Source organism: Notolepis coatsorum, assembly GCF_963971535.1.
Source record: "Notolepis coatsorum genome assembly, chromosome: 12".
Taxonomy (NCBI): Eukaryota; Metazoa; Chordata; class Actinopteri; order Aulopiformes; family Paralepididae; genus Notolepis; species Notolepis coatsorum.
In genome coordinates this window covers 29987354-30000251 of record NC_140176.1, presented here as the reverse complement: position 1 = coordinate 30000251, position 12898 = coordinate 29987354, and the positions used below count along the sequence as shown (strand labels likewise).

General features: G+C 41.0%; 1 protein-coding gene across 1 annotated transcript; it reads left to right on the top strand.

The window, feature by feature from the left end:
* LOC311238212 (endoplasmic reticulum protein SC65-like) lies at window positions 1-9471 on the top strand. The gene is made up of 7 exons (XM_084326237.1): window positions 1-577; window positions 1192-1341; window positions 1711-1882; window positions 2992-3120; window positions 4488-4633; window positions 7203-7286; window positions 8725-9471. Exons 1-7 carry the CDS (start codon window positions 131-133, stop codon window positions 8866-8868), a joined length of 1272 nt encoding a protein of 423 aa, XP_084182363.1. The 5' UTR covers window positions 1-130; the 3' UTR covers window positions 8869-9471.
* The last annotated feature ends 3427 nt before the right edge of the window (window positions 9472-12898 follow it).

Genomic DNA, 12898 nt, shown 5'->3' with positions numbered 1-12898 from the left:
CCCTGAGCGGTTCACCAGAGACCACGAGCAGCACAAGTCCACGGGAAACATTGCAAACCGAAGCGTTTGATATGAACAGGAGACGAGGAGGATTCAGAGTGTCATGTAGTTGACGACCCACTGGTTCATCATGGGTTCTTATTATCATCTCGTTCTAATCGTGTGTCTTGTTGTTTTCGCCGTCGCTCAGTGCGAGAGGTTTCCAGAAGGGGACCTCACCACCATGCCTCTCGCCACCGCCTACGGACGCGGCTTGGACCACTACGCCGCGGAGAACTGGACGGAGTCGATCAACTACATGGAGCTCAGTTTGCGCCTGCATCGACACCTGAGAGACAGCGTGAGACACTGCGTCCAGCACTGCAACAGGACGAGGTACGGAGACGAGGAAGAGCCGAAGTTTGAGGAGGAGAACGGCGACCTCCGTGTCTCCTGGCTCGTTATCATGAGAGCGTCCTGTCTGAAGAAATGTAGAGGCCACTTCCCTGTCCTCTCCCTGCCCAGTCCGAGGAGACACGTCATGGAGGACTTCGAGAGGAGGGCGCCCTACCGTTACCTGCACTTCGCTTATTCCAAGGTGAATTATTTAGGTTTAGATTCGATTCGATTTAGATTCGATTATAGATTCAAATGTATTGTCATCATAGTACTCACACAGCACAAGTACAACGAAAATAAGTTTGGCATCTATACCAGAGTGCAAATGTATAGTGCAACAGTAATATACAATGTACAACAGGTGATTAAACCGGGTATAAAATATATAAATTAGTACTACTGAGTAATATTGCTAATCAGATGTATGTACAGAGTTGTAGTATTAATATTTACTATGTTAGTAAGTCATACTGGCCAGCAGCTTAACTCAATCGATCAACCAACCAATCAATCAACCAATCAATCAATAAATCAATCAACCAATCAGTCAGTCAAAAGCCTGTATCATAGTTCTGTGTTATTATTATTATTATTATTATTATTATTATTATTATTATTATTATTGTTATTATTATAATTGTTATTATATTATTATAATTGTTGTTGTTGTTGTTGTTGTTGTTATTATTGCAGGCTGCATGTGGTGAATGAAGTGTCTCTTGAGGACACTCGATAACCCACCCCTCCCCCAATTGTTCCTATTGTTGACATGGATATAATTGATCTTCTCGTCGCCTCTTCTGTCTCCACCAGCTGAATAACCTCCAGAGGGCCGTGCCGTGCGCCCACACCTACCTCCAGAAGAACCCTGACGACCAGGAGCTCAACCGGCTCATGCAGGAATACAAGACCCAATACAACCTAGACGGCTACCTCATAGACCACGAACAACGACCATATGAGGTGAAGCGAACAACGGGAATGTCCCCAAAACACTCTCTCTACTACTGTAGCTTTGCCTCTGGACCCAGTTCTTTACCCTGGGCATGCAGGTGTGTCCCATTATGCTGGATCATACACTATTCTCCTGTCAAAGTGCAGTGTTGGGAAACATGTCTAACGGCATGGCCAGCTGGCTGGAAAAGTAGCCAGCCCAGGGTTCAGAGGTAATGCTCCCTAATGAGGGCACGTTCCCTGACGAGGGCATGCTCCCTAATGAGGGCACGACAGTGGCTCAGCAGGGAGAGCGGTCATCTGGTAATCGGAAGGTCATTGTAATGGTTATTAAAAATAACAAGAGATGTGACCATAACACCATCTCCTTTCCTCCAGAGCACATTCCTGAAGGCAGTGGGCCTGGTCAGCTCAGGAGAGTTCAGCAGCAGCATCGGGGTCTTGGAGAAGGCTCTCCAGCAGTACCTCCAGGAGTACGAACTGTGTCAGGCAGCCTGCAAAGAGACCAGTCAACTGTCCTCAGTCCAAGACCTCCACCCAGTCCTGGCAGGTTGGTATAGAACACAGACCATGCGAGATGACAGCAGCATGTCAGCTTCCTCTAGTGTCCTGCACTGGGCATGCTGTGCCTAAATACTCTCCTGGTTGTGGTGTAAAGTCGACACTAATAGCTTAATAACTACTAGTTAGGGTGTACAAATGTAAATATTTTGTAAATAGTTTAATTGAGGAACTATTACATATTAAACTAGTTCCTTAATTCATAACTATCCATATTTGTCTGAATAGACCTGCATATAAGCCCTCTATATACACCTGCATATAACCCATAGCTCTGTATGATAGCATGTACAAATGCTGTATATACCATATATATATATATATATATATATATATATATATATATATATATATATATATATATATATATATATATATATATAGCCACACCTGTCTGTATTTACCTGCACATAGTCCTTTTACATATCTGTAGATACTATATCTATATCTGTACATATCCTACTCTTAGTTATGCTGCTGGACAGTATATCAAGAGCATCTCTATCAAGATCTTCCTGTGCGTTTTAGAATTGATTTTAAGGTTTTACTGTTTGCTTTTAAATGTTTGAACGGCTTGGCACCAGGGTACCTCTCGGACCTGCTGGAACCCTATGTTCCCCCAAGGTCCCTCAGGTCCTCTGACCAGCTCCTCTTGGCCGTTACAAACTCCAGGCTGAAGCTTAGGGGGGACCGTGCTTTTGCAGTGGCAGCCCCAAAGCTCTGGAATGAGCTGCCACTGCATGTTAGGCAGGCCCCCACTCTGCAGGTGTTCAATTCACGCCTCAAGACACTATCAAGAGCAACCCTCTCTATCAAGAGCATCCCTCTATCAAGAGCATCTCTATCAAGAGTAACCCTCTCTATCAAGAGTATCTCTATCAAGAGCAACCCTCTCTATCAAGAGCATCCCTCTATCAAGAGTAATACAACATTAGTCAATTTATATAACTCCCCATTTTACTGGAACGTCCTTAGGATCCCACTTTGAGAACCACTGTCCTAGGTGACATTTTCTAAATGATATACATATATTGTTGTTGTTGTTGTTGTTGTTGTTGTTGTTGTAGTAGTAATTGTATGGGTCTTGTTTTTCCTCAGACGTCTATATTGAAGCACTGAACTGCAGGGTACAGTGTGAGGACAACTTGATGCCTAACGTTGGAGGACACTTTGTGGACAAATTCCCAGCCATTATTTACCATTACCTGCAATATGCTTTTTATAAGCGTAAGTACATTGTGACGACTAATGACAGACTGACTTCTTAGTATATTTTTATTTAACCAGGCAGGTCAATTAAGAACAAATAAAATAAAATAGAAAAGAGACAGACGATGAGTTGTGTCACTCTGCACTGTCAATACAAGATAAGATAAGATACAAAAAGTTAAGACAATACAAGATAAGATAATAAAAGATAAGATAATGTAAGATAAGATATTCCTTTATTGATCCCCTTGGGAAAATTCGTGCATCATAGCAGCATGGGGGAGGGGGGAGGGGAGGTACAGGTACTGTATCGGCAGGGTAATAGTAGAAAGACATATATATAGGCAATATATAGGCAATACAATTGTATCTAAATATAAAAACATGAGAAAATTAAACAGTATACACAAAGGTGCATATGGGGGTCTGTACCCTATCGGTCATAATATGCTGTGGCATGCGGGCGGGGTCTAAACACTTCGGCAAGACAATCGCTTATAGGGATGGCATCGACGAGGGTCCCCGCCCCCCCGTTCATGTTCAATGCTGGATTATGTTGGACACATGATCGCGATCAGTATTTGGAATGGCGATCAGATAATTGGATTATTCTTTTTGCAGTACATTATAGACAAGGTAAGGATTATATGTTATCAATCTTGCGTTGATCCGATCATTTCTTCCCCGCGATCGGAGCGCGTGTCTGCGGTGTGTGTGTGGGCCGTGTCCCGTTGGTGGCGATCGAAGCATAGAAAAACGACCCCCCCCCCCCCCTTTCTTGCATGCATGATGAAACATAATACCGATAATCTAGCATTGATTTCAGATAGATTATTGATCCAGGCGAGAAATGGCACGATTTATGCAGTAAAAAAAATGCAGTAAAAACGCTGTTTGGCGTCTTTTCCTGGGATTACACAGAATCACTCTAAAACTATACTCATATTCACCACGGTATAAAACGGAAATGTATGGATGAAAAAAGTATCTGTTTTTTGCATGTTGACCGGAAGAAACTCACTGATAATCGACAATGTTATTAGATCCATAGCTATAATATTTAATATAGTTTTAGCACTGCAAACACCGGCATATATCCCCCTTCATTACAGCGCTGGCACACAACGGCCATACGCCCACAGCGACCTCTGGCGCCCAATGTGTTAAGAGTCAGTCATTTCTAAATAATAGTTCTCAAGTTGAGGGCAAACACCAAACCAATTGTCCAATACAATGACATTTTGAGTACCCTGACCTGCCCCCCATCTTTATAAAGACTGTAAATGATTGGGTACATTAGGATGTCAATCAAACATGAATGCTGTTTCCATTGATGTACGACCTCATGGGGGAAGATGTTGACCTTGTGACCTGTGTGTCTGCAGTGAACGACGGGCGCAGTGCGGTCTCCTCCGCCTCCAGCTACCTGCTGTTTGATCCTGCAGACGTGGTGATGAAGCAGAACCTGCAGTTCTACCAGTCGTACGGTCAGGACTGGGGCCTGGAACCCAAACACTTCACCCCCAGGACGGTGAGACCCCTGTTACGAGACCAGATCGTGTGGCCATAGAGATGTTTATGACTTTATTAAATGCATCGTAAAATCCTACATTTAGACCATGGTTTAATTCAATTTGATTCATATCAATACTTTTAAAATGATTGAATAAGTAATTAAAACCTCTGGGAGGCTGGGTGGCGCAGTGGACATTGCGCTCGTCACCAACACACAAGACACCGGTATCGAATCCGGCTGCCGGCGTTGCCTCCGGCTTGGGCCGGCCGTCATACTAACTCAATTGGCAGAGTTAGCGGGTGGGAAGTCGATGGGTGGTAATCTGGACGTTGTAAACAGCAACTCCTACAGGCCGGTTGGGGCGCCTGCACAGCAGAGACAGGAAAATGGCGGGGGCAGTGTGAGCCTCCTACACGTTACTCCTCGCCAAATGAGAGTCCGCACTGGCAGGTGAAAAGATGCGACTGGCTGCCTACACATGTATCGGAGGGGACATGCGATGGGCTTCTATCCTCGCTACAACCGGCCAGTGGGGGGCACATGCGAGCAACGTTCAAGACAGGGGAGGGGAGAATTGGCACGGCTAAATTGGGATGGGAGAAAAATTGAAAAAAGAGGAGAAAAAGTGGACACAAAAAAGAAAATAAGTAATTAAAACCTTACAAAGTACAAGTCCACAGTACTGTATTAATACATAAATTATGTGATAATTATGTGATATTTAAGTGATATTTAGGTGATATTTAAGTCACGTAATCAAGAGCGATATTTAGGGATGGCAATGATTCATTGGACTGGAAACCTTACTAAAGTGTTGATTTGTGAAGATATTTGTTGACATATTCCTCTCTTCTTTATTTGAATATGTATATGTATTGTAAATACAATAGAAAACCTTCTCCATTAACCTCTACTGTAAATCAAACCTGCATCCAGCTGGAACAAAGGGCCACATTTCCATTGATATAATAAGTTGGCAATTCAGTCGCCTGAGTTGTCGTGCTGTGTTTGTGGCCTAATTATGGCTCTCAGACATCACAACCAGACTGTTATTGTTGAGCAGTGATTATGTGTGTCTGGACAGGAGGCTCTCAGACATCACAACCAGACTGTTATTGTTGAGCAGTGATTATGTGTGTCTGGACAGGGCCCTATTCCCCGTACCTGGTTCAACTAAGTCGATCAAGATGTCATTATCCAGATTCAGTTAACCCGATGTTTGAAGCCGGGATTTTCCTGTTCCTCGAAGGTGGATTCAGTCTCGTTAACTCAAGCCAGACTTGAGACCCAGGATAAGTGCGCGCGGATGCTCCAGTTGAAAAGCCAGCACGTATCGATAGCAGAGATCCTGATTCTCTAGCGGCATTGATTGATTAATTGATTTAAAACTTTATTAACATATTGCAGTACGGCTCAATCGCCTCGCCGACAAGTTAAATGCGTTATCTATAGGCTAATTTTAAGTCCCTCATTACCTCAATCAATCAGATTATATTTCTTTAAACTTGCCTGCTGGATTGAATAATCAAATGAGATCTTGCTAGCGAAAATAATTAGTTAAACTGTTATACAGAATAACGATACGGCTCTCTTACCCATTGATTGATGTAAGGTCGATCTTTTACTTATCTCCACTGTGGTGTAACGGGTTCTTCTTTTGACTTTCACGCAGACGGCCGGGGTTCGAAACCTAGTCTTTTCCTTCTTTTTGCGATGTAGGAATAATTCAATTTGGTGCACGTTGAGAGCTATATAAAGAATGACATCCTCAATGCATGTAGATTTATAATATTTTAACTTAAAACTAGGCTACTTTGGCGTATAATCATTAATATTATATTCCAAAAAATTATATTGGAAACACAGGGTTTCGAACACCGGTCGCCGGGTTGCCAGGATTGAGCACTACCGCTGCGCCACTGTGCCAGATGGGATAAATTCATTGTTTATACATTAATGAACGAGAGACCCGTGTTTAGAATATTCTTTATTTTGAATGAAGTTTTATCTCTTTATGCTCATTCATTAATGTGACGTCAACGGCTCATTCAATTTCTCAAATCCGTCAAACAGCACATCTCATCAGACATCTTAATCCCAGTTACAATTAAAATAACCACATAATGTGTACATCGCACCGAGCGAGCGCCACGGTATATAACGTGCATTATTTAGGACAAAGTGAATTTAGTATCAGCATTTTGGGTCTATTTTACATTTCAAAAGCCCCCTCTGGAAGAATGGAGCACAAAAACGTAATTCAGAATGGTATAATGCAGATCGTAGACTGTGGGAATAATTTCAGGAAACGGGCTGTCATTTCTTTGCGGGGGCGTGGCGATGGTTCATCCGGCTAACTTGAACTTAAACCCTGCTCTCGACCAGGCTCAAACTTTTGGATCTGTTGTCATGGTGATTTGGACAATCCAGGTACGGGGAACGGGAAAGTCCGGCTTAAGTCAGACTTCACCGAAAGTTATCCGGCTAACTCAGTTATCCAGGTACGGGGAACGGGGCCCAGGAGGCTCTCAGACATCACAACCAGACTGTTATTGTTGAGCAGTGATTATGTGTGTCTGGACAGGAGGCTCTCAGACATCACAACCAGACTGAAACACTGAGGAAGATGCTGGCGTTTACAGAAAACTTCTTGCAGATGGACGATAAGGTAAGATATTCAGTTTTATTTCCTTATCTGGCTGCAAGCTCGCCTAGCTTAGCACAAATTAATGGAAGGAGATACGGACCAGCTAGCCAAGCTGTTGGCAAAAAAAAAACACCTTTCCCAGAGTTTAAAGCTAGGCTAGTGGTTCGTATCCCCTTCCATACATTTTTGCTTAGCTAGGCTAGCTTGCAGCCAGATAGCTTTCTACTGAACACACAGAGAGGAAATTGGTATCTATCTTCTCGTCGGACTCTGTATCATATGATTATGAATGAATGGATCATTTATTTTCATTGCATACACATGATGTGTTCCATGGACTGCACCTATTGAAATCCGTCATTCATTCATCATATCTCTGCTGGCGGGACAAAATCTCATAACTAAATTTTATTTTTATCAACTCAGTAGATCATCCTCCATGTGTGTGTGGTTTTACAAAGTCTACACAATGGGAAAGCATTAAACCAATCATCTGTCTAAACCTCGTAACTCTATTCGCCCTCAAATCTGTGTTCGTTTTTTTCATCTGCTGAAAAGTTGGGTTTTTGGAGTTATGAGGTTTTGTCCCGCCAGCAGCGATATTTAAGATACCCCCCCCCCACAGATAGATAGATAATTATCCTACAGGCGGGTCTCCTGTCACATTTTCCAGCCAGCGCCCAGTAAGCCTATAGTCCACATCATCATCATCACGTTTCAGTCCTGAATCTTCCTCACAGTCCAGCAGACCCCAGAGGAAGACTCAGGTGTGGAGGCTAATTGTGCTGCTTGAAAATATTTTTGAACATGAGGAATAACTGTCTATGTCTCTGAGGAGTGTCCACTTCATTGAGACTGGGCTGCATGTATATAACTCTATTATCCAGAGCACTCATGTCTCTCACTCACACATTCACACACTGACGGCAACCATGCAGTTAGGGGTTAACACGACACGCTGCCCGGGAGGAGTGGGAAGCAAACTGGGAACCTTCAGATTACCTACAGACGACGCTCTACCTCCCGAGCCACTGTCTCTCTGTATCTGAGTGTTTCTGAGGATGTTCTCTGTATTTGGGTGTTTCTGAGGATGTGCTCTGTATTTGGGTGTTTCTGAGGATGTTCTCTGTATTTGGGTGTTTCTGAGAATGCACTCTCTGTATTTGGGTGTTTCTGAGAATGTACTCTCTGTATTTGGGTGTTTCTGAGGATGTGCTCTGTATTTGGGTGTTTCTGAGGATGTTCTCTGTATTTGGGTGTTTCTGAGAAGGTACTCTCTGTATTTGGGTGTTTCTGAGGATGTTCTCTGTATTTGGGTGTTTCTGAGAATGTACTCTCTGTTACAAACTGACCACCATGGAATGAGTCGATCCGTATGATACCAGATAATAGAAACATAGGGCCAAGGTTGAAAATAACTGCAATTACCCTTTAAGAGTTTGGCTCATATGTTTCTCAGGATTTCATTGATCCAGAGGAAACGCCGAGAACAGAATCTTCAGATGTTGAGTTCGAAGGAGTCGGAGACTACGAGGAGTCCATGGTCGCCAAGTGGTGGCAGCCCAACGGCAAATGTGACAGCGGGGACACAAAGCCGGTGTAGAGAGACGTTCATTAAACCAGCCTGGTTTGGTCTGTGGTCACACTGGACTCCTTTTTTAACGAGCCTGTGCCTTTTTTCCATGGTTTTCAAAGGTTTCAAAGACTACGCGGAGTACGCGCCCCTCATTTTCGAAGCGACGCTCTCAAGTGGATAAAGTTAGCCACCGGGCACACACCGACGTTAATGTCACCTTCTTCTTGTCAACGGACCAATCAAATCAACCGAGGGGAGGGATTACAAATCTTGCACAATGTGGGGGTCGTCATATCCGGTTACGTCTCTAGCCCCGCAGACTTCTTCCGGTCCCATCACAATACATTGAGTTTAGCAACTTTTATCCCGTCAATTAAACAAACTTTTATCGTCACTTTTTAAACTTTCCAGAATATCAAACGTGGGTCTAACAGATGCCACGTCGATACTAATTGAGTTATATGTCTCATTTCATGCCTACATACATATCTAACAGATTAATGTATTGAATTTAGGCGGAGCTAAATGCTAATGTGGCTAACTCTAACAGTAAACTTTTTTTTAACATGAAATACAGCCCAAAAACCTTTTAAAAGGTGACGATAAAGTTGTTTAATTGACGGGAGAAAAGTTGCTAAACTCAATGTATTGTGATGGGACCGGAGGAAGTCTGCGGGGCTAGAGACGTAACCGGATATGACGCCCCCACATTGTGCAAGTGGAGAATACTGTACTGTTACAATGAATGAGTCTGTTTACTAATACGGTGTTGAAGGGAACACATAAACTGCTAATCAGTTTTCAATAAAACAAGACAACGTTTTGACTTTATTTCATCTTTATTCTCAGTTTCGTCTAAATGTTTCATAATTTCTGTCAGTCTATTTCATGGTCTTTAAAAATATTTGAAGACAATAGTCATTGTATTCTGTTCTGTTACAGAGCGATGAGTCAAAGGTAGTGCTGCACGAGGCGCAGCAACAAAAGGCTGCCAGGATCTTTCAAGCTTCACTGATCATTGATGAAAACAGTTGTTATTCAGTCCAACATGAGAAGAGCCTTGAAGCCTCTAACACTGTGCTCTATATTTACACTAGATACAATATACTAATAACCTGTTTTATTTTGCTTAAAACTTTAAAGTACATATTGAAAATAAATCTAGGGATAGCTTACTTAAGAATACATTAATGTATTTGTATAGGAATGAGCTAAATTACATTGGAAACAACATACTTTGCACAGGGTTAGCAACAGTCCTCCCCTTCATCACACCAGCAAATGAGAAGGTGGTGAATTTTGTTCAAACTAAGAATGCCTACTACTCACTTAACACTAGTTCTTGTATACCATCTACTAATCACATAACACTAGTTCTTGTATACCATCTACTAATCACTTAACACTAGTTCTTGTATACCATCTACTAATCACATAACACTAGTTATTGTATATCATATACTAATCACACATAACAGTAGTTCTTGTATACCATCTACTAATCACATAACACTAGTTATTGTATATCATATACTAATCACACATAACAGTAGTTCTTGTATACCATCTACTCATCTTTCAGTTTATATATCCGTTAGTTCATTGTTGTAAATCCCCCAATCACCCGGGAACAGTAGTTTGCTCAGTTAAGTCGGGTTATACATTAATGCACAAAGTTGAACAACTTGATGTAACATTTTATCAAAATACAACAGTATTTAATGAGTTCCAGAGTATTTTAAAGCATACATGGCTTTGTTATACCTATGTACAAATACAAGATACAGTGTATCAACAGAGTGTTGAGGAAGTGTTGGGTTGAACTTCCATAGACATGAATTATTCCCACTGGACAGTTAGACACAACATGCATATGTATCGGTTAAATGTTATATATTATCTACATTTTCCACTATTGGAGTTTTTGATATTCAGCTGTACTGTCGGCCTTGTTCATGTTCATGTTTCTGAATCAAAACATCTCCAAAAGCTTCAATTGTTCACAATTAGCAATAATAATAATTCTAATAATACAAATTGAACATTTGAATTGCATGGCAAACATATATATATATATATATATATATATATATATATATATATATATATATATATAAATGGTTTTAAAAAAGGATAGTTATTAAATAATATTGTCAAAATCTGCAGACAAGTCTAGTGCAGTCAAAGTGTTGTCAAATCGAATGACTTTTGTTTCAGGTATACGCTGGAGGAATCCTGGTGGACGAGGAGTTTATGGGCAGTGTGATATTCTAGGAGACCTTCTGTCATAAAACGGAAAGTGAGACAGTTCCACTTGTGATCAAATACAACGGCTCTTGGAATGTAGAAGGTTTCACACAACATGACAGAGACCTGGAGGACCAGTACTGAGAGGGTTTACAAAGTCAACCAGAATACAGTCAACACACCAGGACTGAGAACTTGTCTTTTTCATAGGCCTGTTGAAAAACGTCCAACCGTCAGTTTTTTTTTTTCATCATGAATTCCCATTCAACCATATAAACATGTTTTCAGTAAAGCACTTGTCTGAGAGGCATGAAGGCAGAGGGTCTACATCGGTCAGTGATGCAAGTGAAGATAAATTAGTTCAATATCATTTCTCAGAAGATTTACATGCAATTTCACAACAGTTTACTATAGAATGATTGACAACATAGTTTACTATATAAAATGATTCATAACATAGTTTACTATATAGAATGACTGACAACAGTTTACTATATAAAATGATTCACAACATCGTTTACTAGGCTATATAGAATGATTGGCAACATAATTGACCATATTAGCGTTGCTAACAGCGTTGCTAACATAATGCTAACAGTACTAACAGATGCTAATGGTATAACTTGTGCCTCTAGCATCTTAATGACCAGAAGACTGCTGCCAGTGCATTCAGGAAATGAAAGTACTCTGCCTTCATGATCAGTCAGATAGGCTTGTAGAAAACATCAACTATAACTATAAACTCCACAGTACCTGCCTGTGGCTCTCTGACCACTCAACACACACATCCAATGGAGCACAGACAGTCATTAGTATGCAAGCATGTTAAGATCATAATATGCATTTTATAAACACGACGGGTTGCCTTCTCAATATACATTCATGTTGAACCTCATTCAGAAGCACTAGTGAAATCCTTTGATGCAGCCTACTATTAGCGTACTACTATTAATTTATTATGCAACCTGAGCTTCCTGCCTAGTTTGTTAGTTTGGATATACTGTAAAGCAGTAACATACAGAATTCAAGTATACTTGATATTAGTGAGTGGCAGTAGAATTCTGCCCCATCTCCTCCGGAACCCTCCCTGTGTTGATCTGCATCTTCATGTTGGTCAACAGAGGCCAACACACACATACACAGTGTTGATTTCCTGAGCACAGAGTATATAGATTCAAGCTACGACACTGTTCTGTCAACCCGTCAGAGAGAAAGAAGTGAGACAATAGCACAAACAAGCTATTATACCTTAAATACTCTGAACAGTAGCATAAACAAGCTACTATACCTTAAATACTCCTTAGATACTCTGAACAGTAGCACAAACAAGCTACTATACCTTAAATACACCTTACTCTGAACAGTAGCACAAACAAACTACAATACTTGAAATACTCTGAACACTAGCACAAACAAGTTATGATACTTTAAATACTCTGAACAGTAGCATAAACAAGCTACGATACTTTAAATACTCGGAATCTTTAAGTTAAAGTTTGCCCTTTTGAATCATCTTGATTCAATTACACCACATGTAGTAAATATTAAATGCTAACCTGACTGCTTTGTATCTCTACAAATCTTTTGAAAGACGTCCCCTGAATTATAAGGAAGCCAAGTGAACTGACTCCTTCTGAAATGTGGCGTTTAACCTTCAGATTATAGTTTAACCATCACTTCAGATTATACAGTAGTTTAACCATCACTTCATATTATAGTTTAACCATCACTTCAGATTATAGTTTGTAAATATAAAATACATTTTACAGATCAAGTCTTGCCTCTATAATATTATTATGAATCAATCATA